Source organism: Typopeltis vanoorti, chromosome 6 (assembly GCF_054136105.1).
Source record: "Typopeltis vanoorti isolate ZY-2024b chromosome 6, IOZ_Tvanoo_1.0, whole genome shotgun sequence".
NCBI classification, from domain to species: Eukaryota; Metazoa; Arthropoda; class Arachnida; order Uropygi; family Thelyphonidae; genus Typopeltis; species Typopeltis vanoorti.
In genome coordinates this window covers 43357903-43385331 of record NC_143554.1, presented here as the reverse complement: position 1 = coordinate 43385331, position 27429 = coordinate 43357903, and the positions used below count along the sequence as shown (strand labels likewise).

Here is a 27429-nt window from a genome sequence, read left to right as displayed (position 1 = left end):
TAGGAACTATAATACCCACTTTTCTGACATGCGTCCCCTCCAAGAAGTTTACAGGATACTGTGATAGTCATGTAGCACTAAGTTTACATTATTACGATTCCCATAGATTAATTTGAAGGAAAATTGTGAATATCGTTTGTTGGCACTCCAATATTGTTATCTTATATTTCTGTTTTCTAGGGTACTTGTAACAATCAGTCCACCATTCTTCTAAGTCTTTTTCTTGGAATTAAACAGCTATTTTGCTAATCTCCTCTACTGTTTAATTGACCATAACACCGTAGAGTGTCTGCCCACATTCCTGAATGTTCAAATTTGAAGTTGTTTTCAATTATCAGACCCAAAGTGTGAAAACCGGTTTATACTTCTACTTTCGTGTTTGTTTTGGCTAATTTCCTATAAATGTATTCAATCAACACCATACAAACTTTGCACATTTTATTTGTCAACAGACAAGAAATATTTTACCATTTCTACAGGTTTTCCATTCAGAATACAGTTTTCATACTTCTGGTATAAAAATGTATTTAAAGAAACCTGCGCTGGATTTGTTTAAGAGTGAAGCATCATCTTCATAAAGCAGAGAGCTGAGTGTGATATTGCGTTTAATACCACTTTCTTTTATGTGACCCATATAGATGAAGAAATAGACTGCACCCTTGTCCTACACCTGATTTTAACTTTGTATGATCAAATAACGTTTTATGTATTTCCATTAACCCTAGGTTATTTTAGTATTCTTGAATAGCTTTATATATGCTTTCTTCAGATCTATAAGTAAATATCCTTGTTATATTTTCGCGATTTCTCAACTAACTTCATGGCGTGACAATCTCTGTTTGTCCTGACTCCAGCTTATTCTTCTCAAGTTTGCATATGTAAATCTTACCTGAACTCTCTAATTCTCATAACTTTTAATTTTATATGTAGATGGGCTCTGCTCCAATCACCTGGAATCATGATTCGAAAGCTTAGACACTGTAAAACTGTCATACATCCCGATTTGAGCACTTTTGGTCAAATATCATCTACTCCAACTGCCTTCCAATAGCTTTTCCTACCTCAAGTATCGACATGTACTGCTCTCTGCATTTTCTATTACTGCTTGTCTTTCAACAGTAATTGCTCCATCATTTCTTTTTTCTGATTCCATTTCTAAGCGTTTTCAATCGTATCCCGAAACATTTCTATATTCTTACCGGTTTTTCAATTACTTTTGTTGAGCTATTTTTACATATATTTCCTCTGTATTCTTTTATGGCTTCTAGGAACTTTCTGCTACTTTCATGAGTTCATTATTCTCTTCTATAGAACTCTGTTACAGTTTTTATTTTCCTCATCTTCATCGTTTTGATCATGATTTTGTGTTCCATTTGCTACTGGAAAAAGATGAATATAAATGAGTTTTTCTTTCTTAAACAAATTGTACACTTAAGTATATCTGAAAGATGAATCTAAAGTAGTTCAGAAGCGGAATTTGGACTTTGGCAAATCCATGGAATCATCTGAAAGCGCAAGACTTGTGCTTTTCCATGTTGGGCATGAAATACAGGATGCATGCACCTGATCTTAGCGCAAATGTAGGGCTGATGATAGGCGAGTATTGCAATAACTGGCATTTGTAGGTGCCGGTGGATGAATTTTAGTAAATAAAGAAAACTGACTACTGTGAGTTGTATGGCATAAATACATCGATTGCTTGTGTGGATAATGATATGAAAGGAATGCGATAAAAGACTTCAGAGCACTCACCATTTTTTCAAAGTTAACAAGTCCCTCCATGTAAGTCTTGTTTCCCTCGTGTGAAAATGTCATATCCTTTAACAGGAGAGGCATGAAGGGAATTATGGGAGGCGCCATTTTAGCCACCGACAACCTATACCTCCTATGATTTCTAGATGGATCTATAAGAGTCTCAAAATCTACAAATGTCCGTTTTAACTTATTCGGTAAGCGTTCCCAAGTTTGCGATAACCTGCTCACTGCCACATTACTTAATCCCATCACGATGGCAAAGAAACTGTTAAGGTTTTGATGTTCCCTGCAACTGAAAAAAAAGTAAGAATTTAGTCAGGCAGGAAGAAGTTCTTGAATACAATTATTTTATCTATTTTGCATGTTTAAATGTCAAATAACTCATTTAGATACTGCAATAAATAAATAAATATTCGACTTTGTATACTTATACTTACTGGGCTGCTATTTTGATGAACTTCCTGAGAAGTTGGACTCGCCTGCTGAGCGGCGCTGCCAAACACATTTCCGTCACCACCCAGAACTGGACTTCATTGAACCGACGGAGAAAAACGTCTAAATTGGACATGATCTTACGAAACTGATGACGGCCAAACACTTGATAGATCAATTCATACTGCAACACAAAGACACATTTAGGGTAGTCAAGGAAGCACGCAGGAGTTAAAGTATAAATTTTTAGGAGAACTGCTATGATTTCTTACCTCATGGACACAGGAGAAGAGATCCCATTCATATAACGTCATGTTATAAGCAAGCTCGTGCGAACTTAGGGTTTCTAAGATAACACCTGTACCTTCGGAGGGACCATCTTGTTCAGGCAGCGTGGTCTGTAAATGTAAACCAGATGGCGTAAGTCTATCATAATATACGCTGAAAATATTTAAAATTGTTAATGTAATGAAAGAAAAAGTAATTTAGTATTTTCCAGAGATATTGGATTTTAATAAGCGTGTAATGTTCTCTTCCGCGGATAACCCCATTATACGCAAAACGTACTTTCAGTAGGATTTCAAAAGTTGCCAGTACTGATCACCTTTCTGAAGAATATGCAATGCAGCATTTTAGAAGCTAAGAATTCATTTACACTTGGCATCGATTTTCAGAAAATGAGTATTTTGTTGAATATAGAAATAGAAGTTAAATACTTCACTGCATGTAATTATGATTAAATGAGGCTCACTGACACGGGATTAGTACTAGCAGATGAAAGTTTATTGGGCTATTAGTTTCTTATGTTCCATGTAATAATATTCATTTATCTTGGACTATTATTTCTGAGATTTAAATAAAATACTGTGAATTAGATCCAACCTCAGAAGCTGGACATCTTAAACTATGTGATATATATATATGTATGCACACACTTTTATGTTGTAATAAAATGTTTGCCCTCCACCCTCTGTCTATATATATATATAAAGAGAGAACTTATGACATGGATAAGAGCACTCTTATTGGCTTAAGTTGTACTAAAACCAGCCTTCTAGTAATTAATTGTAAGCCTCCTTATCCAGCCTAGAATGTTGCAGAATAATTAAACGTAAACTTCGCTCATCAGTTTCTTTCTGGCCGAAAAATTAATAATGAAATGCGAAAACCAATTTTAAGCCTCATTGTGACCTCCACAATCTAAATGAAAAGCAAGCAGACTTTTTTTTTATGTTCCTATTTGACTCTTATTAGTCTAACAAATTAATTCTTCTGCAGCAGTGTTGGAATTGCGACAATAAATACAGTACAAAATGTTCACTTCAGGAGAGCTGTGATGTCACATGTATCAAATCGGGGGTTGGAAAATTAGAACATTAATATCACTGAAGAAAAAAAGTACAAAAGGGTTTGGCTTGTTAAAAAAACAAGCCAAAACAATAAGTTTTGTGGTGAACATTAATATACAAACAAAAAACAACTAATTATAATATCATATATATATATAGTGGAGTGGATACGTAAAGAGGTGATGTAATGATTTGGATCGATAAATAAATTAAACCAAAAATAACTCATTTACATACTGAAATTAAAGAATATTAGAAACGTGAATAAATTGCTTTCACAGTTAGGTTGTATCCCCCGAAGAAGAAAATGAAGATTTTTACAAGGAATATATGGAAAAAAAGACAATATAATTATAGCTGGAGATCTTAATGCCAGAATAGGAATGAAGAAATTTGGAAAACGACTCATTATCTAATAAATATAGTGTTCAAGAGGACAAAAATCAATATTACACTAGAAAGAGGTTTGCTGCAGAGTCAGGACAAGACAATAATTAAACCGAACTGGTTACAAAAAATAAATTCGAGAAACAAAATCTAATTACAAAGTAAGACATACTTAAATAATTTGGTAAAGGTGATTAATAACCATTTAGAAAAAATACAGGAAAAGGAATACATCGAGAAAGAATGTAATAATATGAAATAACCATCTTTTTAAGTAACAAAATATGAGCAAGTCGAAAGAGAAAGCTGGGAAAAATTTGTATCATACCTAGAAAATGATTATACTAACTATCTCAGGGGCTCAACATTGGTGAGTATTGCAAACCAGAGAGAGATGATCTTACAATATACACTTGGTATATCATATCTGTAGACGAGTATTCTCCTCTCTTAACCCCCCCCCCCCCCCCCAGTGCCATTAGAGGGCGAGGGGGCGGTGACTCTTCTCAAACTGTAGACTACCACTATCTATTTTAAAAAGGGCAGGCCTAGTAACTTAAGGTGATAGCCTTTTACCAATAGAATACCTATCGTCATGCTAGTAATATGTGTTTCCCTATGTTAAGCCTAAACGAAATCCAAACCGGGCAGAAAATATTGGAAAAAGGTAGTGAAATATAGGACATCAGATAAAATTTTAAATGAAGAAATTACAGAAACAACTAATTATCATACATAGTGTAGCAGACAACAAACAAATGTGAAATTCCTGGCGTAATGACTTGGATCCATACAGCAAAAATAACTTATTATACACACTGGAATGAAAGAATATTAGAAGTGCGATTAAAATGGAAGAAAATTTATTTAACAGTTGTTGGAATGTATATCCCCGAAGAAGAAGAAACTCACGACTTTTAATATAATATTTGTAAAAATTAATTAAAACAGACAATATAATTATAGCCGGAGATCTTAACGCCAGAATAGGAATGAAAAAAGAAATAATAATATAGAAAAATTTGGAGAACCAACAGTAAACAAAAATGGAAAGCGACCCATTGATTGTATAATAATTTAATGAATACATTCCAAACATATACATGGTGTGCAAGAGGACAAAAATCAATAACAGACTACTTTTTCATTTTCTATAGAGCAGCAAACCTCTTCCTAGATGTTAAAGTCAGAAGGGGGCTAGAAATAGATATAATTAGATTTGTTTAATGATTTTAAAAATGGAATAAACTGAACTGTATAAATTTGCTGGAAAAAAATTTCAGAGATTTTTAAATACAATATATAGAGAGTAATACCTACATTTAAAAAGGGGGGATAAACAAAACCTGCTGATTACACATGCATTTTGTTTATTGAATGTCAAAATGGATTTAGAAAAGGACGCTCTACAATAGATGCAGTTTTAAACAACTATATACTTGCATTTAATTTACAAACTCACTTGTTTATAGATATTGGCTAATAATATTTTACTACATACAATATATACAGTGGAACACTTCAAACAATCCAGATATAGAAATTCGCAAACTGATAAAGAACAGTTTGGATTTTTTTTTATTCCATAGATGATGCTAAAACGGCCTTATCAGCCAACTCTTCTGATTTTATGACCCTTATGCTATTAAAGTACTCGAGGACTATGGGGTCTTTCCATTTCTGTCCTATATATATCTGTCTACTCTTTCCCCTTCAGTATACCCTATGGGTTTAAATTTGGAAGAAGCCTTAAGGTGGCAGCCTACCATCGGACTATCCATCTCCAGGCTAGTCACTTGACATGAAGAACATTACTTTTCTGTATTGGCTTAAAAGTAGATTAATCGAAAGGAATCTATGGAAACGACAAAATATAATACATAGCAAACTGGAACGTAAGAGGAATAGAATTAGACTAAATATTAAATTAAAGAAATTTTAAAATAGCAGTAATCACTGAAACAAAAAAGAAATTAAAAGGAACCATGAAAACTGAAAATTTTAATGTGATATATATAGTGAAGATCAAAGAGCAGAAGCAGGTGGTAGGATCTGGATTCATAATTCCCTTTCAAAACAGTTAAAATATATCATAAATTATGGAGCGAGCGAATAGTAGAAACTAAAATAAAAATAGAGGTTATTTAAAAATAATTGCATTATATGTCCCAGAAGAAGAGAAAATGATTATGTAATATTAGCAGGAATTGGAAACACGAAAATTAATAATATATAGGAACATACAGAAATGGTAAAAAACGATCGACTTTGTAGTTTAGGTTTATAGAAAAAATTAATTATTTTAAGGTTATTATAAAAGAACTTGGGCAGCAAGAGGATGGAAATAAATATAATATTTATCTTAAATGAAAAGACATCAAGTTCTCAGAGGTTCTGAAATAAGTAGTGACCACTTCCTCATTAAAATAAGATCCGCATCTAAATACAGCAGCTTAGGAAAGGAAAAAAAAACTGAAGATATGGGACGATACAATCAAATCATAAATGGGTAAGCAGTAAGAGAATTAGCTATGGCTCTTAAAAGGAAAATCACGGAACATATTTTGTATATAAGATTTTGAAACATTTACATTTTCTTTAGTATCTGTACTTAAAATTGAAATTAGAAGAATTGTGGACAGATAACTTGAAAACATTGGATGAAAAGGAAATAACTAAAGAATTAGAAATCAGCCTGAAAGAAACAAGGAATGGGGAAAATAAGTTAACTTCAAAGAAAGACTCCTATTAAGTTTAAATAAAATCTATTCAACAAATAACCCACCAATAGGATGGAATAGTAGAGATGAATCTAAAACTATAGACGTTTTATAAAGATTTAATAAAGACTATATTTAAAAATGTAGTAGAGATGATCCTAAAAATTATAGAGGTATAAGTATTCTAAATCCCTGTTACAAACTAATAAAATATTCTGAAAAAGCACGATCATGTATAGACCCAGTCATTTTCCTAAAATTAATAACAGAGAATACAATTCAGAAACACATATTAAAAGAAAGACAAATACCAAATAATATTCTAAAAGCTATAAGTATAATATGAAACTAATCAAATACAAATAAGGTTAAATTATGGACTATCATGTACGAGAGAGGTGACCCCTTTCAGCAACTCTTTTTAATAAATTATCTAAATAGAATAAAAATTTCCAAAGTATTAAACACTCTTTTTTGCTGATGACCAAATAACATGATAATATCGACAGTAAATGCCACAGTTTGTCCTTTAAAAAACTCCAATAAGAACTAAAATAGTAATAGATAAATGAATCCACCTGTTCTAAAATATTGTTAACTACCTAGGATGTACAATTACATATGAAAAAGATATAAACCTAAAAATAACAGGTGTAATTAACTCTGTATTTAAACCTAATGTAGTTCAAAAACAAACTAGATTACATGTATACAATACATTAGTCCTATTGTATGCGAGCGAAATCTGGACAATAAAACAAAGATTAATAACAGCTGAAGGGAAGTTTATGAGAAAAACTGCAAAGTGTACTCTCTTTATTTTTTCTATTACTGATTTAATAAAGATTGCATTACAAAGCACTAGGAAAAGGAAACCAGAACGTCCTCTTAAGAGATTCAATGATGACTTCGAAGGCCTAAGTCCTTGATAAGCATGATGATGAAAATATTCATGGACAAACTCCAGTTAGAAGTAAAGTATTTATCTTGGATGTGAAATATCACATGAAGATAGTACAAAAAGAAACATGCTTGAAAATATTTTAGCAGTGAAATGAGATTTATGAGGACTTCAAAATACACATTATGAGAAAGAGAACCGGGTAGACCTCAAAAAAGGATATTAGATAGATAATGAAACCAGAACAGACCAATATTGTTTATATATATATATATATATATATATATATCCGTAATTAGCGTTATGATGATGACATAAAAATATACAGGGTGTGCAGGAGGACAAAAATCAATAATAGACTACTTTAAAAACTAGGAAGAGGTTCGCTATATAAAGTCCGAAGAGGACTAGAAATAGTGATCTATTTAGTGCAGGAATTAAGGCTTCTACCAAATTGGCTACAAAGGAAGATTACTAAACCATTCAAGGATAAGAAAATAACTACTAGGAATAATATGAAGTTCTAGGAACACAAAATAAATCATATAGATGAGACGAGACGCGGAGAAAGCTGGGAAAAATTTGACATTAAAACACATGAATGCAGATTTAAAAGAATTATTGGATTACTTTACAGATCTTTGGACAAATATCAATGGAATTGAAGTATTCTAAATATATATTTACTAAAGGACGCTCTACAATGGGTGTAGCTTTTGGTTTATAGATTACTAAAAAAGATATACTGTTGAAAAATGACCAAGCAGGGTTCAGAAGTGGACATTCAAACTACTAATCAGATAATAGAAATACTAATTAACCGAGGTATTGAAAAATCACACATGAAGAAAACATTAAAATTGATAGAGAAATAAGATTCAATGCTTGCCCTACAAGAAATATTTAAAAATCTAAATTGGGAAAAAAGGTATCAGAATATTGCTCATTATCTAAGCAATTTACGATTTGCAGATGACATTGTCTCCATGCATGTTGCTTTCTTCACTTTATTAAACAATTATATATTTATTTCGGAAAATATAATAAAATATTTAAAGAAAAGCATTTGAACAATGGAGCAGAAACATGGAAAAATTAATGATATCTTTTAATCCAACATTAAATTAAAAAATGGAGACAATCACTGGATAAAAACTTGTACATAATGGCAAATACGAGAAGGTTCAAGGAGAGCAGTTTGGAACTAAAACTGCCATTTTGTAGACAAACTCCAGTTAGAAGTAAATTAGTTATTGATAATTAAAAGTATTTATCTTGGATGTGAAGAATGGATGGAGAAAAAAACTGATCTGCAAGAATTAATTTTGAACTCTTAATCCTCATATTGTACAAAAAAGAAACACGCTTGAAAGTATACAATACTTTAGCAGAACCTGCATTAAAATATATATATATTTTTTTTAAAGAAAAACTAAACATTTAGGTACAAAATTGGGTAGATGTATAATGAGATGGCAACAGACCACTAGGGTCTATATCCATAATTAGCATTATGGAGATGTGGCTATATACGATGGCTCAGTCCTGAAACCTCAAAAGTATTTAAGATGTGCGACATTACCAACTTTTAGGGTAGGTTGCTGTGTTATTCCTTTGACAAACACTGGAATTACATTTTAGAAATAATTATTTAATAAATGCCTAAAAGAGAAAGATATACCAAACAGCCGGAACAATGCCATCATGATATGCTTGTTGAAAAAAAAGATAATTATATGTCTATAAACAGAATCACAAGATTAGTGGTCGATTGACCAGTAATCTTGTGATTAAGGGAAATGCAATTTACCAAGGTTTTACAGACTATAAAAAGCCTTTGATTCAGTTGAAAAACTAGCAATGAAGAAACATGGAGTAAGCCAAAATTAATACTGATACCCTTATAAATAAAGGAGATACTATCTTCATCAAATTCTGATGTGTACAGAATATTATTTGACCAAAATTATTCAGTATGGTATTAATGGTAAGAAAACAATCATTTACGATATGCTGATGATATTGTAGTAAGAGCAAACAACAAAAGAGAACTAGAAGAAATGATGAATGAATTAAATACAGTATCAAATAAAGTAGGATTATACATCAACTATTAAAAGACTAAAATACTTCCAAATATCGAAGGAAACCCGATAACAGAAGAACAAATACAAGAATGTATATACCTTAGGAAATAAAAAAACGAGAGCTCAGCTGTGCTTGGACGGCGTTTGGCAAACTGAAAAAAATCCTAAAATAGAGCTAAACTTTTCAACTAGTGCATAATTCCAATTATGACGTATACACCAGAGACATGACCAATAACAAAACAAATACTGCGCAGAATGGAGAGAGCCATGTTAAATATAAAAGAAACAAAAGTGTTTGGATATACGGGAAGAGATTTTTAAATTAAAGTGGAGATGGCTGGCAGCTGGACGCATTCAACAGAGAAAGTTTGAGGGCTAGAAGATATCTTCATATGAAGAACATTATAAATGAAAGTACCTCAGTTCGAATCTCGTCTAGGTCGCTTTCAAAGGTTTTTGCAAATGAAAGTGAGGCAGTGGTTTTTTCCCCTCTTCGACAAAATACGAAGGGTATGAATAAAAAATACTGTTGGCTTTCATAAACCTAACAGTACTGGCAAGTAGCGGAAGATGGGATTGCACAGAGGCGATTTTAAACTATTTTTTGCATATATAGACTAATGAAAATTAAACTAGAATTGAAAGAAAAAAAAATTAATGACTCCTTACCAAGGCGTCTAGGTGATCGGATGGGGAAAGAAATATTCGTCCATTCACACTCAACCCGGTGGGAACACTCACTTCAGCATCTTTGAAAACAACTCGTTCTAAACAAGAGATAAAAAAGTCTTAGATCATTATAATAATCTGTGGTATTTGTGATTATGCAATTAGGGGGAAAAATTGTCAAAATTACGATTCCCATATTGATGGATAAAAGCTTACTAATGATTATTCCCTAAGGAATAATCCGTTTTATAGTTTAAAAGTATTCATTTCTTCTGCATGGCATCAGTGTGCCAGTGATCAAACCACCATGAAGACGCATCGGAGCGTAAAGCATCTTAAAACTTTTCCCTCCGGTCTTCAAGGAAAAGCACACCATTTCGTAATGTGAGCACAGAATGACGAAGGAAAGTCTACTTACCACCTGTCGACTTGACCTCCACAAGCACCAAATCGTCCTTTAGGCCTAACTTTTCAGCGGCGCTCCTTTTGATGATTTCTGCCGTAGCACCGACACGGGTTTTAAGTGTAGTGTAGGTGTGATCGGCACAATAGACCCGGAAAACAACTAAGAAAGAAAGAAAGAAATTGTGCAAGCATCGTTAGCGCAGTGAAGCGTTACTTGATCATTGTAGACAGCGATTAGTATTATGGAAGCATTATTTTATATGCAAAGACTGTTCGTGAAAATAGTTGTGCGCAAGCGCAGATATAACTGGATTACTCATTACAAAGTAATGGGGTTGGCAATAATGGAATTAAACCCGAACTTACTTTCATCTGTGGCCTTTATCGACCTCCTGAATTCACCCGTTTCCTCATCTTGTGACTCACAGACTGCCAGCAGTTTAATCTGACCATACGGGCCTACTTTCCATCGCTGTGGGACTCCATTTTCGACTTCTCTTTGAAATCTGCTCCAAGAAAAAAAAAAAAAAGGAAATGAGGCAAGAAACAGCATTTAAATATCTCCACATATCACGCATTAAATGAATTGCGATAGAATGATAACGATAAAAAAATCGACTGCTTAGGACTTTTTGACGTGTTTTTCGATTTTGAGAGTAAAGCGACTGATGAAAGAACAAGGGGGGGGGGGACGATCGCAGATCCCCTTCCCACACAGAATGAATACGACAATCAGAAACATCTACGTTCGAGGTGGGAAGGGAGTATTCGAGTCCATAAGGACTTATCGGCTGAAATCGCGGAGGCACACATTCTTTTTTGGTTTCGGCACCTGAGGAGAATCATCTAAACACCGTTGACAATATTTTCTTTCATTAATCGCAGCCAAACTGGCCGTTAAACACACTCAGTGATCTTAGCATTAAATACTTCTTATGAAGTAAAGCACTTACTTTTGTTTGGCTTCTACTATCCTCATCACCGTCTTAAGTTCTTCCTGAAGGCTACCATACCTCTTGCAGTCTTCTTTTACCACTGTAAGCAGTTCCTGAAAAACAGCATGTCAAGATTTAAAAAAAAAATAAAAACTCCGATCGTTAATTGTCACTGAATGAAATTGCAAGGCAGCTGCTTTCTGCAAAACTTACATGTAAAAAGGAACTTATACTGGAATCTTCAAAAAAGGCATCCCTGATTATTGTTGCCCATTGCTGGACGAATTGGACAGCCCTTCTTTTGTTTGCTACAATGAACTCCTTCTCTTGCCTAGAATTGGCCACATCTATCCTATAAGTGGGTAGGTCAAGGAAAATTATGCTGGCGATCATTCATTTTAAACTGAAGAAAAAAAAATTCTCTCATGATTAATGTAGCGCTTTACGTATTTTAAATCAAAGTAAATTTTGATCCTCGCTAGTAAAGGAGGGTTACACAAAGGCTTAAGTAATAGGAATAGCATTTATCACTTAACACGACAGAAAGGATATTGTCTCATTAGCTCCGGGCACAGCTGATGACTGGGCATAAAGATGACGTGCGTCAAAAGAAAATCTTCTAAGAAAGTATCTGAAAGCAAAACTGAACAAAAATTAACAGGACATTCGTAAAAATCCATCCTAAGTGAATTTCTTAAAAGTCACTTAATCATTTAAACTAGGTTTTTCTTAAACAAACGCTTGTGACATAACATTAATTGAAAAAAAAATAATGTAAGCGGGCGTCAAGTATATTGGATGTTTATGAAATTAAAGTACGGACTAGTTTTGTTTAATAAAATTAATTATTCAAATTGTTGCCTTATGTTACTATTATAAACATGTGTATTATTTATTAAAACGCCATCTACTCGTGTGTGTAAGATGTATCCGTTATCTTTATTTGCTTGAAGGAAACAACTGTAAATTACTTTAATAGAAATATTCAAATGAATAATTATTTTTGGAAGGCTGCTCAAGAAAAAAATGATTAAAGAAAGAACTTTTAATTGCATTTTTTTAAAAAAATTTAAGCTACTAACATTTTTTTTCATTTAAAATCAGTATGCTAAACAGTCAGAGCTTTGCATTATTGAATAAGTTTTGTATAAAAAAAATCCAACTGAATATTAATTTTTATTTTGTTTGAAAAAGATTTACTAAAGGGTGCTTGTCAACAACTGAATAAGCAATTTACGAATTTAAAAAAAAGCACTAAAATTTGCTTTTAATTTTGCATTTTTTAAGAATTAAATGCTCAAAAATTCTGAACTTGATAAAAATGTGTGTCTGTATGAACTCTCTGAGCATATTCTGTTGACTGCGAGTGCCACATTATTATACCGGTATCTTCTTGGAGTCAAAAGACTCATCGCGCGAGACCAACACAATACCTATCATACCTTTCCTTAAACTCAATCGCCGTCAGGGCATTCAAAACTACCTCTGGTAATCCATTCCAAGCATAGAACTAACCACACTGTTACACAACTTTCAGAGGTGATCCCTTGTTCTCCCCCCCCCCCCAAAAAAAAATTATTTGATGTTAATCTTAAGTCTTCTCCCCACAAACCTTCAAATCTATCCTCAGAGAGAAATTCAACAGCCCTATCACTTATCTCTGAATCCTCTCCACCACCTCCTAATCCCCACGAAGCCCAGGTGACCAAATCGGTATACAGATGTCGCCGAATCACAAGGAGGTTATTATCGCCCTTTATCAGGGCTATCTTCACTTGTCAATGTGTTCTTCAACATCCAAGTAATCCTTTGAGCTATTTTGTCAACTTTTGCAATATGTCCACTGAAATGCAAATCTCCTATCCACCATCATCCCCAAATTCTTACGCTCATTAATTTCCTGTAATGCACAAAGTATATTCCTTGTACTCTTGATACGATGATGAAGAGATTACATACTCGATTACATAAAAAATAACTCGTTTCGTGGCATCAAAGTGCAAAGAATCGGAATTGACTAACTGGAAACAAAATCTCTAATACATCTAGCGAGACCATTGCTACACTCCCTAATAGATGGTTGTTGTTTAATAGGCCATATTTTACTTTTTTTGTTTCAGTGAAATAAATCGAGTGTGTCTCAAAGTCACGGCCAAGCGGATTTGACTGTGTTTTTTAAGCGTTTAAAAATAAAAAAATTCACGGAAACGGACATCTAATGTATAATATTTGAAGAATACAATTTATTTCTTATGTACAGCAAACAATCAAAAATGAATGATTTTTTTTTTGGAGAGGGGAACTAATAACACTAATAACATTTTTATAATATAATATGAACAGATTGTAATTCGTTAGTGTTTTTGTTTTCTTCTTCGAAGTTTCTCGAAGCCACTTACACAACGAAATTTCAAGGTGGAACCAACTTGTTTGGGATTTTGTATAGCATCTTCTGGTTTTGAGGATTTTATTTCTTCTCATCCCATCAGTTCCTAACACTGATATGTAAATCTACAGAATTCCTTCATCTTCGGTTGATATTTTCTACAGCAAAGTTGTACATTGAGAACCAAGAATTTGAATTATGTAGGAAGCTAAATGAAAACCATTATTAAACTACAAAGATATCAGGATATAGAAATGACAATGGAATATTTCAAGTGCTTTTCAACAATAATCTTCAAAATAATCAAGATTCTTTTGTTTATAGAAGATAGCCCCCACGGAAATCAATATACAAATAGTGTCCTGTAATACAAACACTCGCCGGCAATACTATAAATTGCTGGAGAATTCTTCTGGTTATAGGGGAGCTCATCAGAAATACTGACGAACCTTTTAGTTGAAATCTTAATGTCTACTTCGTTTCGTTGATGCTTAAACTTCTTTGTTATTATCTCTTATACAAGTATACGACCGATTTGAATAGGAATAAAACCCTGCTATCTTTGTATGAACCAACAATGAATTCAAGTCGTTCCATCAAGAGAGATGATCGTTACTAACTTCTGTCGTGATAACCATTCCTTCCTCAATCTGTATTGACCACTTTCCAATAAATATTAGATGGAGTGAAAATCGTACAGCAAAGTTGTTCGTGTAGCGTAGACGCTGACAGGAGAGACTCCATGTGAAATTGCCGTAACATGTTCATTATTGCAACCTGGAAATAGTGAAAACATTTAGGATTCAACTTCATATGCTGAAATGGTTTAATATTTAAGGATGTAACAGATACTTCGATTTACTATCGTACATAAATTAGAAAATGAAAGATGTTGGCCGCAACATAATTGCATACTATGTACGGGTTTGCAAAATATTTTCTAGACTTAAAGCTATCCTTAAAATGAAAGGAATGTAAACACCAATAATCTAGACAAATAAACAGATTGTAATTCGTTAGTGTTTTTTTTTCTTCTTCCAAGTTTCTCAAAGCCACTTAAACACAACATGCCATATTTACTCCGAGGCAAATTCCCGGTATCAAATGCCTGCTTTATAATAATAATACTCCGTTAGCCGGACAAATTAATATTTAAAAAACGCACCTACACTAAAAATAGCGCGTCTAGGCGTCAATACATTAGACTTGGATCACAATATTTTGTGAAATTCACCAGAACACTAAAACAGTCGTAAGGGCATATTTATCGTAAACAGCGAACCATCTACTGTTACTGTCCCATTTCCCAGTATTTTCTACTCTTATACCGAATCTAAAAGCCAAAATAACTTTGTTGCTTATTCTAGGAATCCTCTAATTGCACCATCTGCCTGTTCATTAGAAATTATTAGGAGGCCCATCTAGGAGCGACATAATGGAACTTTACTGAACCCACCTACAGCAAAGTTATAACCCTAACTGTAAAAGGAATGTTAATTTTGTAATATGATAGATAATTAGGCACCTTCAAATGTTTGAGCTAACTAGGAGATCATATTCTTCCGGATTATGACGCTGGCTGTTTTATTTCCAAAGCAGTGTCAAGAAAAAAAAAGTTTTGTTTTTTTTTTCCTGTTAAATATTTGTGCTGTTCCCATTACTAAACGTCGAATACGAATCAAATGCGTCTATGTAACTGCTGCCATCTATCGTCGAAATAACTAACTACTAAAGGACAATATTACATAAAAAAGGTTTACCTGTTCCATCATCGCTACGCGAGTCTATCCTTGTTTCTAGTAAATGTTCCAACATCTTTTGAGGTGTTCCAGCCATGACCATGTACCTGAAATAGATTTAAAACTTTTTTTTTTACCAAGACAAATATGATCTGATTATTTGAATTCGTTTTTGTTTAACTCAGTCAAACAATACAAATTTATACTTTGGTTTATCATGATGCAATTGTTACATCATGATAAAACAACATGCAACAATTGCGTTGTGAATTGCATTGCATACTAGAACGAGTTGTACCAGATCCTGTGGAAACGTTTTAGGTCAAATAAATCTTTTACTGAACTATAGTGCACGCGAGTAGAAGACAACAATAACAAAAAAACATAAACGATTTATTTATTATGTCATTCCGAGATACGAAACTGAAAACTCGTACCAAGATTTAGAGTTGAATGTCGAACAGTCTCCATTCTTCAAAGTCAGTTTTAATATGTAAAAATTATGCAAGCAATTCATGAAGTTGATTTAGGATTATATTACTCGAAAGGCTGTTCTGTTAAAATTAGAAAAATAGCAAATTTTGAAAGAAATTCTGCAACAGTAAACGTGCAGACAGTGTACGTATTCCATTGTAATCTGATTATAAATCAGAAGTCACAAAATTAAAAATGTAAACTTGAAGTGAGAGAGATTACACAGAAACAGAAAAAAGCTGAAACCGATTCCAATGAATGCCTGCTTACTTGTAGTGGGAATGTGAACCATCTGTAGCCCTTCCATCAGTGGGAATTTTCTGGAGGAGCAACACATCCTGTCCGTGCTCTTTAAGCCTCACCGTGTTGGCTTCCACGTCCTAAGGAAGATACACAGATACGATTATAAAGATTCTTTGCATATTTGTATTATTAACCAACCTAAACACGTCCCTTTCTCACATATATTTAAGATTAAGTCACTTACCCTCAGAATTCGGTTAAAATCTTCTTTGTCCACGCGAAGAAAATGGCAATTGTCTTCCCTCGTCACTATGGTAGCTGCCCTGAAACGAACACAGCAGTTAGGTATTGCTGTCGTTTTGAAATTAATTTCCGGCAAATGTCAGTGGAAATCTGTGATGTGATATGAATGGTGCCTACCTGGGAGCATCGTTAACCAAAGCTAATTTCCCGAAGTCATCTCCTTCATGAAGGCTGCACACGACACCCTAGAACAGGAAAATATCGTAATCTTTATGCTTAATATCTTAGTTAACTTCTTTGATAACTATCCAGTGAATAAAAATTCAACAGCCCATCGCTATTTCAACATCATACTGAAATATCAATACTTAATTTTTACTCGCTATGCCATATAATAATGTTATGTAATAATAATAAATATATTTATTATTATTACATAACACCTCCAGGGAGTCCAAAGACTCATCGTGGGAGGACACCTACTCTCCGGCTCCACCACCTCACTAACTGACTACCTTCACCTTCCGGAATTCGAACTGGCAGCCTTTTGGCTGGAGAGCGGATACGCTAACCACTCGGCCAACCAGGACGGCCATCATACATGTCTTAATATTTTGTTTATATGAATATATTTTCTTATTCAATTTATATGTAAGAAATCATTTCTTTTTTATGTTATATATATATATATATATATATATTTAGAATTAATAATTATACTGACTAGAACCCGAGGAGTATAATAAAAAAACTTTAATGAATCACAACTAGTTTCATCGGAGTTCCGACTTCTTCAGGTGAGTGAGAAATATCTAAACACTTAGATAAACTAACACGGTAAAAAATGGGCGTTTCAGTTTAACACAAAAGAGTTAGAAGAATAGCAACAGTCATCTTTGAATTAGAGACCGCGTGGCATTATTGGCGTGAGTTGATGTTGAGTGATAGCTGATTTTAGAGCGCCAGTATTGGATTACTGCGCTATGGGAATCAGGCAAACTGTAACTTAGATTGCTATTCATGTGTGAAGGATCCAGGACTATTTCTTTAGATTCTACAATGCGTCTTTCAAACTCATCATTGCATATATATAAATTGGTCGTGTGATCCCAATCGATTTGTTGTTGACGCTCTTCAAGATTAGAGTTGGCGGAGAAAAGAACATGATGGGAGAGGGCGCTCGCTCGGGTTCTTTTGTAGGAGAATCTATTTCACTACGCCTTGAGGAACACGTCTGTGTTCCTCAAGACGTAGTGAAATAGATTTATCTGTCTGGCCGAAATAAGGTCTACCCCAGTCGGCACACAACTTTATAAACACCTTGGAAATGTAGCTGGTTGTGTTTTGGTTTTGAACGGCTCAGAAAGGAACGAAGCTTTGGTAGAGTGGTATAGTTGGTTTTATGTTGAATTTCTTCAAAATTCTAGCAAGTTTTCGGGTTAAAGAGCTTATACAGGGTGTCCCAAAATTCACGCAAGATTTAAATTTAGCGCGATTTGTGCGGTAAAGTGTTGCCAACGAGGAAAAAAAAAAGACAGCGTGACAGCTGTCAATTCAGGGTATACTTTATGAATACCCTGAACTGTCGTACTGTATACTTTATGAATCAATAAGAAATTACAATTTTTAATTAAAAACCTGTGTTTTCTATCAAAATTACTTCTTGCGTGAATTTTGGGACACCCTGTATATGGTAACTGTATGTGGGTGATCGGGTTGGATTCCTCTTCTTGTTGAGGTTGTTGACGTTGTCTCAAACGTTTAGTGATGTTACGAGAAGAATATCTATTACTTAAGAAGGTACGTTTCAGGAAGTTCAGTTCTGTTTGAAGGTCTTCTTCAGTAGAAGTAAGACATCTTGCTCGATGGACGAGAGTGGAGATGATGCCAAGTTTCTGTGGAGGAAAGTGATGAGAAGAAGCATGTAAGTATCTATCAGTGTGGGTGGTTTTTCGAAAGATCGAAAATTTAAGACAGTCAAGCAATCTATTGATCTTAAGATCCAAAAAGTAAAGAACGCCGTTAATCTCAAGTTCAGATGTAAATTTAATGTTCTGGTGTTGGTTATTTAAATGTTCTAGGAAGTTTTGAAGTTCCTCTAAACCATGTTTCCATATCAGGAAGACGTCAACTATGTATCGTAACCAGTTTAGGTTTTAATGTAGCACTGGAAATAGTTCTTTCTTCGAAATCTTGTAAGAAGATGTTAGCTAAGACTGGAGATAGAGGACTGTCCATAGCTAACCCGCTGGCTTGTTTATAGATTTTTTTCCTCGTAGCAGAAATAGCCGGAATTAATGCAGTGTGTAAGAAGAGCGAACATTTTCTTAGAAACCTTGTCTTTCAGGAGAGTCAGAACTTAGTTTGTAGCTATTCGTAAAATAGACACGATGTCAAAGCTCACCATTCTGTTAGAGTCTATTCTATTTCTATTCTATCTTAGAAAGTGATCCAACAAGAGAGCTTCATAACCGTACAGACAACTTTCTGAAATCTACATTTTCCAGGTGTTTATAAAGTTGTGTGCGACTGTAGTAGACCTTATTTCGGCCAGACAGATAAATCTATTTCACTACGTCTTCAGGAACACAGACGTGACATCTCCTACAAAAGAACCCGAGCGAGCGCCCTCTCCCGTCATGTTCTTTTCTCCGCCAACTATAATCTTGAAGAGTGTCAACAACAAATCGATTGGGATCACGACCAATTTGTATATATGCAATGATGAGTTTTAAAGACGCATTGTAGAATCTAAAGAAATAGTCCTGGATCCTTCACACATGAATAGCAATCTAAGTTACAGTTTGCCTGATTCCCATAGCGCAGTAATCCAATACTGGCGCTCTAAAATCAGCTATCACTCAACGTCAACTCACGTTAATAATGCCACGCGGTCTCTAATTCAAATATGTCTGTTGCTATTCTTCTAACTCTTTTGTGTTAAACTGAAACGACCATTTTTTTTACCGTGTTAGTTTATCTAAGTTTTTAGATATTTCTTACTCACCTGAAGAAGTCGGAACTCCGATGAAACTAGTTGTGATTCATTAAAGTTTTTTTTATTATGCTCCTCGGGTTCTAGTCAGTATAATTATTAATTCTAAATGTATACATCCTGATTCAACTCTATTAACAACATTATATATATGTGGCTATTTTTAAACAGAGAAATATATGAATTTCACCGCTTACTATGTGATCATTTGCTTTATTTCAAGTCAATTCGGGTTTCGTGTTTGGTCTCTACCGCACTGTCCCGAATTATCTTAACCTTTAGTCTCCCCACGGTTACTAACACTAATCTAATATTAGCACTATAGGCTGAGCATTCCTGGCTGGGATTTAACATAAAAAATTGTGATGACGAATGTGTATAAATTTGTCCATCCATTGTGACACGGGTTAAACAGCCTTTCGTGTACGGAAATGCTATAAAAACACACCAAAACAACAACGGTGGTTGTACCGACTTATCAGTAGATATGGACGAAACGTTTTATACACCTCCGTTAATGATAACTCTACTAACTTGTCCTTAACTTAACCACATTTCTTTAAGATGTTTGTAAGGTTGTCAACAACGAAACTTTGTATTATTTCAACGGCTTTGTGAACAAACTCTGTTGTAAAAGACCTTTCCTCTAGGCTAAGGTAATTCAGACAGCGCTTTTCTCAAAATAGCTTCCACTGTACTAAAGGTTTTAAAAATCCAATCACTAGGGAGCCATCTGGCGCAATTCCCATTTTTCTTCGAGGAACAGGTTGAACGGCCCCACATTGTTTGGCAATTAAGGTCACACCACTTTGTAATAAATGCTCGTCTAAACATACCCCGTTTTTACTATCTGTATTACGATGGCTCTACCTGTTTGATACTTATCTGATTCTAAGTCAGCCTTCAAGTCTTGTCTTATCAAACAATAAAAAATAGGTATTTTTAGAAAGGCCAAAGGACAGCTGAATGCAAGTTTTTTTTTTTTTTTCTTTTTGTTGTTGGCTGAGTTTGGCTACCTTACAAGAAAACGTGTGTGCTATAGGAAATAACCGCGAAGGCTGGCTTAAGCCGCAAGCATTCGTAGATGCTGCTCACTGATTAATAACAAAGGAATGCAGTTATCGGATAGTGATATCAGATATAATCTGATAGCTGAGTTGTATCAAATTCCCAAGACATGAACATAACCCCACCTATTTGTTCGCTGATAGAACAAGTTTCCAGAACTGTATGGTGGTCCAGCAAACGTATTAGTTAAAGAACAAAGTGCAGATTCTGTATCGCTGTAACTCCATTATTCTCCACTGTTAGTTGCATTATTTTCTCAAAACCCGATACGGTTGTAAGAAAATATTAAAATTAACAACTGATTTTCTTTGAAATGAAATGCTAGTGTTAACAACTGTTTTTAAGGAAATATCTATTAAAAATCCATGCCTAGTAAATCGGGATATTTTTCCACTTTATATCAGTGGTTCTCAATCTTTTTTTAAAAACTTTACGTATCCATTTTTTTTTATTTATGAATAAAACAAGAAAAATTACAGACAGTATTTTTTGTCGAAAATTTAACTTTTATTATTATTATATTGCACACAAAAAAGAGCTGTCATACAATTTTTATTGTGGCACTTATGCCTGATCCTTCATCATAAAGTTACAATTCGTAGTCAGCCCTTCCCTCTTGTTGCTTCTAATATTTGTAAGTGCTGAAAATCCTCCTTCACTCAGATAAGTGGTGATGGAAAACTGCAGTCTTTTAATATCGGGAAAATATTTGTCAACATACAGCCCAAAACATTTAAGTGATAATCAATAAATTTTATTTGTAATCTTCTATTATTTCTTGAATCAACACACTTTTCATCTTGCACACCGATATCAGATACCCGAACATGTTGTAACTCTGTATTCGATATTTAGAAAAAAATCTTCCTGGTTGGGAACCACTACTGTATATTATAATAATAAAAAAGAAACGCGCTTCCCCCACAAAAAGCAGCGGAACTGTAGGTCAGCGACCTTATAATTGGTTTCTCAGTGATCGGTTGTCAACTTATTTATTCCATGTCACATCTCGTGTTAGGTATTCGTCCGTTACGATTGCAAAATAACGGATGATGCTATACTTTCAATTGCTACTAACAAAAATACGTCAACATGTTATTTACAGATTATACAGAAACGCTTGAACGATTTTTGGGCAGTAAACAAAATCACTTACTTTTCCGTAAATGACAACATTCACCGAACCCCTCAAGATAATATACCATGATTTACCTTCATCGCCTTGGTTAAACACTAAAATAACAAAAGGAAAAAAAAATATAGTACATGTTAATACAACGTAAAGTACAACAGTTTAGAAAAATTCAAGACGCTTGTTTGGGTAACAAGCTAAGGTTAGAAAGAAATCTGAATATCTGACATTTTATTGTAATATGAACTTAACCTCAGTATTAAATGCAAGCGGTTTCGCGTGCATTGTGTGGGCGAAGTCAAAACAGAATCGCTATCATCCAACTAAACGAAGCGCATGCATTTAATGAGTCCACAGGTAGTCGGGTTCTGCTTTCTGACCATAACACACTCATCAGGTTAATCAGAACGCAGATACTCCCCTCTTCCCGAACGCACACTAATTAAACTGGTATCGCTTCTATCTGGGTCATTAACTGTTTGCTGTTAGCTTACAGAGAATTAATGATCTCTAGGTTACAGCGGTTGCTAAGGAAAATAAATGACTTTCACGAATTACAAGTACTGGTTCGGAAGAAGGAGGGGGGGGGATTTACTTCGTCTTTCTTATTAGGATATTTTAATCTTTTAGGGTCTCTTTATCAATGAAGAGCATAAATTGTTATGCAAATTCTAAATACCAAAGTTGACGGTTATTGTCGTAATTCTATTTAATAACAGCGATACTTACATACTGTTCCAGCTTTTGGATGTGACTCGAAGACCAAAACACCCGCGAGTTCCCTCTTCACACTATTTGACAGGTGAGAAAGTGCTTTTATATGAAGAAGTTCTTCATAGATGATTTCTAGGTCATCAACGGTACGTTCCCCAAGTCTAAAATATAAAAAAAAAAGTTTATATCGAATAAGCGATTTTTTTACGACATGCACGAGATATAAAAATAATTGTGCACATCTCGTGCACGGAAATGAATAAATGATGTATATGCTTAGTTTTTATATATAAACGATAACAATTAAATTGGAATAATAAACGTTTTGCCCATTATTTTCTATCCGTGAGCGCATATTGATACAGCTGGCGCCCTCTAACTCAAGAACAACATCAGCCCACAAAATGATTCATATATTCTATTCATTAAGTGGGCTGGTGTCAGGTCATTGGCATGGTTAGGTCTGGAGCCTTAAGACAACCAGGAAGATACTTTCTTCATCACTTGGGCGTATAATGATTATATTTATTTGCGCACGGTTTTATTTTTTTTTATCAGAAACTTTGCGCTTTCGCAATCTAAGTATAATTAACTTAAATTGTATTAATTTGGATGGCTATTAAGTCAGCAGCACAATTACTTAACACTGACGCACTACTTACGTTTTGCGAAGTATCATGCGGAAGATAGCATCCGGAGCCAGTTGTAACAGAAGAGTTAACGTGTCTTGAAACTCGGACTCTGCTTGTTGCTTTTCCTCCACAGTAGGCATGGTTCCTACTCCTTCTTGGTCGCTGTGGAACCGGTAAAACAGGTATTTGTCCTTGAACTGATGCTCATATGTAACTGGAGAAGACAAAATGGTGTTAAATATTGGGCCACTTCTATTATATCTACAGATAAGCACACAACTTTCGCAACAATCAGAACTTGTGACTGTCGCGATACCCGCGCACGCACACACAGTATCAGATACGCGTGAAAACAAAATGACGTGATAAACAATGCTCAATCATACTACATGTGCATGAAATCAAAAAAAGTATTTATCTTTCGTTAAAGTCCACAAATCAACTAAATCTTAAACAGATATGAGACAACTTTTTTTACCGTGGGAGATGACTCCTTCCTCTACGAGTGCTTGCCACATGCCGATCGCTTGGGCTCTTGAATGGATACGAACGTGAGCACTTCCTTGTTGGACTAACCAGTCCACCATCTCAGTGCCTACTAGACATCTTCGATAGGTTCGTAAGTGATACTTTCTGTCTCTCATTAGGTGAGGTACTTGGCATAATAGTAGTGTCCTAAGCACCCAGCCAGCTCGAGATAATTTGGTGGAGGGTTCCTTAAATAAAATATAAATCATCTTTAAGAGAGGAAAACAGATTCCATTGTAACTGTGTGCGTTTAAATCTTAAAAATGAAATAATCTTACGACATACATTCAAAGTGGCCATTTAATAGAAACTGATTACAAAGCGACACACAAAACGAGAGAACAATCGTCAGCTTGATGTAATTCCTTATCTACATCATCTTAATAAAGTTTGTGAATCAGTACCCACTGTATGCAGTTCAACTGCGTCTTAGAAAAATGAAATATATTCTCTTTTTAAACAAATTTTGCACCCGAAGAGATTAACCCTGAATTAAGCGGACTTCTGGAATGTAGAGCCGGCAGTTAAGAGCTCATCAATCGACCCAATTATTTAACAATTAGGCTTAGTGAGAAAAAAAAAAGTGAAACCTTTAATATAGACTGCTTGCATTGAGAATTGTTTACGTGGTGCAGTTGAGCTTTTATGCTCCTCGATGTGAATAAATAATAAGTAAAAGCTAAGTGCACTTTAGGATGTAAACACGTTTTTAAAGTTTTTTTTTCCTTAGGTGAGAAGCATAAGATTAAAGCCAGCTTCCATCACTACTTAATTGCAGTGGAGTGAGTTGCTGCCATGGTCCCCATTTGGGGTGGGGGGGAAGGGGATATGGCATTAATAAGGAAATATTTCCTCTAACAGCTCACTCGGGGACGACTTTTCCCGCTAGTAAGCACTGTAATGTAGATAAACGGTAACCTTTTACCCCCCCCCCCCCTCATCCCTGCATTAGTCTTTAAGGCGTCAGCATATGTTGACTTAAAGCGCTCCGGTCTGCACATCCCCTGAAGCATAATAACACGGTACCGGCTACAAATGGACTCATTTAATTGATTCAACACAACGCTGTTGAAAAGAGGCTACGCATCAAGGGTTTCGAACAGGAAACAAAGAGGGTCTGCTATTAGAAGTGTTAATCCACACTGTAATATTGGCATCCAGAGAGCGACTACTTATGACAGTTAACTTTTCTTTCAAAAGGAGGGCACGTGCTGCGAGACAATGCACACGACTTTATGACGCAAGCAAGATATATACATCAAGAGAACGTTTTAATATATTAAATTATGCCTTCAACTATGATTTATAGATACTTAAGAATCGGTGGGATTAATTCAAACTTCAGAGAGTTCCAAGTATGTGACATTATATCAGGAAACGCATTTAGCACAACCATCACATTTTTTTTTTAAACCGATAATAAATTATTTTACGTAGCAAACTGCACGTGCTTAGACAGTATTTTTATCTTCAAGTATAATCCCGAAAACCAGTCGATGACCTCTAATCCTATTAAATCAACTCTATAATATTTAAGGGCCCACACTACTAGCAAGACATTTTTGGTCAGCTAAATTTTAATATCCTAATTAAAATGGTAGTAAATTTTAAGAATAAAAGCTGTCAAAGCCTGGCATACGCTTATAATTCCAAGAAAAACAAAATTTGTGTTCACAGGCAGTGTTTTATATAACACTATGCAAGGCTATTTTTTTAAGGTAGCAAGACTAATCTATTCGACCTCATCTAAACTGTTACAATTATAACAATTAAAGCCATTGTTGTATCACGCTGCAACGGTTGTTTCCTAATTGTGCGTGTGACAGTTATTGTTAATGAATATGGCGCATGGGGAGAAAAAAATAAATACTTAACTACTATAATAAAGTTATTTTCAACGAAACACCCGAAGTTTTGTCATTAATGTTACGAAAGTCGAAGGATGAGAGCGATAACACTATTTAAAGTCGAATTTCATTACGGTTATTTCCTGGAAGGAGATCGTCGTCATTTCCTTTCCGAAAAAAGCGGAAATTATAAACTTCTCCCAGAGATGCAAATGGTGGTGAATAGTTTAAAATGAGGTTAATAGACAATGTGGTATTCACCTTATGAGAGAGAGAGTAATTAAAGGCCGGAAATAACTTTTTTTTTTCTATACCGCATCAAATGTTAATATCAGAAGATGGAGTACTTCACTTGGATTATGTGAACATAGAATGACTTCAAGAAGTGGGAAACTACAAACTTAGGATGTCAACCTTCTTCCTTTAGGAAGAAGCTAATGCAATCATTTAACACAGCGTTGCATCGAATACAAATCCATTCACCATAACATCTGTAACGTCACGGGTTCGTGCAATGATGTGGTCCTGATTGTCGTTATGGATGAATTAAAGCTTGCATGGTAGCCTGAAATAAACGTTCATTCGACCTTACTTAAGTTTAATTTACTGAACATAAAAATATATTATGTTATATATACTCGGCCTGAAAGCCAAGTACGAGTTGAATAATGCATATCGCCAAGAATCATATAACTCAGATTTATGTAATAGCGAGATGAGCTCTGATCTTTGGACCTTGAATAAACCACCAGTCCATTCATATCGTAGAGATACGCGCGTGCTTTTTATCGAAGCATTTACGTATGATTAACTTTTTTTTTGAAATTAGATCATAAAATAATTCTGAATGAAATGACTATTTATCAATTGTGTGGCAGTTATCAAGGCAATGCAGAACTCGCTCTCCAACCAACAGGGCGTGGACATGAATATTTGTGATTGTCTGAAGGTGGGAGATCTTCCTGCTGGCTTGAAAGTTCCATATTTGGCCTTTAGAACAGGATTTCCCAATCATGTAAAAAAAAAAAAATAATCAGCCAACGGTACTAATACACAACAATGGGTGGGAGTCTCGAAAAATATCATTGATATTCCATCGAGTCGTTTTCGACTTCTGGTAATCCTATGAACATACATTCTCCATTCAGATCTGTCCCTGACCATGTCTTTCAGAATTTCCAAGCGCACACTCCAGTTGCTTCTTTAACTCCATCATCCACCATCTAATTCTTGGTCTTCCTCTTCTCCTGCTTCCATCAACTTTAGCAAGCATCATCTCCAGATTGTCATTTGCTCGCATAATATGTCCGAAGTATGACAATTTTGCTTGATGATCATAGCTTCGAGGGAGCAATCTGGTTTTATTCTGTCTATCACTGATTTATTGGTTTGCTTTGCAGTCCATGGTATTCTTAGTAAGCGTCTCCAAACCCATAATTCAAATGCATCTATCTTCCTTCTTTCTGAGGGTCCAATTTTCACATCAATACAGTACCACAGGGAATACCCTTGCTTTCACGATTCGGATTTTTGTTGAAAAGCTAATATCTTTAAAGATTTTGCTTAAATTTGGTTTCTTTCCGAGTAATAATCTTCTAACATCTCCAGTACAATAACAATCTTTATCAATTCACGATAACTGCTTTCATTTTCTCCCCATCTACTTCAAAATCATTAAGTTCACGCGTTGTCATAACTTTTGTCTTTTTGAGGTTAAGTTTAAGACCATATTTAGCACTTTCTTCTTTAACTTTCATAATAAGTTCCTTCAAATCTTCTTTGCAT

At 34.6% G+C, this 27429-nt stretch overlaps 1 protein-coding gene across 1 annotated transcript in view; it reads right to left on the bottom strand.

The window, feature by feature from the left end:
- Nucleotides 1-27429, bottom strand: part of Epac (Exchange protein directly activated by cAMP) — a 154027-nt gene that overhangs the window by 11089 nt on the left and 115509 nt on the right. Inside the window, exons 7-23 of the mRNA XM_090394136.1 lie at nucleotides 23748-23985; nucleotides 23300-23483; nucleotides 22653-22798; nucleotides 21948-22024; nucleotides 16906-16973; nucleotides 16730-16808; nucleotides 16513-16622; nucleotides 15790-15875; nucleotides 12196-12274; nucleotides 11857-12001; nucleotides 11662-11756; nucleotides 11075-11214; nucleotides 10722-10868; nucleotides 10304-10401; nucleotides 2460-2585; nucleotides 2193-2371; nucleotides 1753-2047 (exon numbers count right to left, since the gene is read on the bottom strand). Coding sequence (XP_090250262.1) covers nucleotides 1753-2047; nucleotides 2193-2371; nucleotides 2460-2585; nucleotides 10304-10401; nucleotides 10722-10868; nucleotides 11075-11214; nucleotides 11662-11756; nucleotides 11857-12001; nucleotides 12196-12274; nucleotides 15790-15875; nucleotides 16513-16622; nucleotides 16730-16808; nucleotides 16906-16973; nucleotides 21948-22024; nucleotides 22653-22798; nucleotides 23300-23483; nucleotides 23748-23985 — 2292 coding nt within the window. The remainder of the gene's footprint in view (nucleotides 1-1752; nucleotides 2048-2192; nucleotides 2372-2459; nucleotides 2586-10303; nucleotides 10402-10721; nucleotides 10869-11074; nucleotides 11215-11661; nucleotides 11757-11856; nucleotides 12002-12195; nucleotides 12275-15789; nucleotides 15876-16512; nucleotides 16623-16729; nucleotides 16809-16905; nucleotides 16974-21947; nucleotides 22025-22652; nucleotides 22799-23299; nucleotides 23484-23747; nucleotides 23986-27429) is intronic.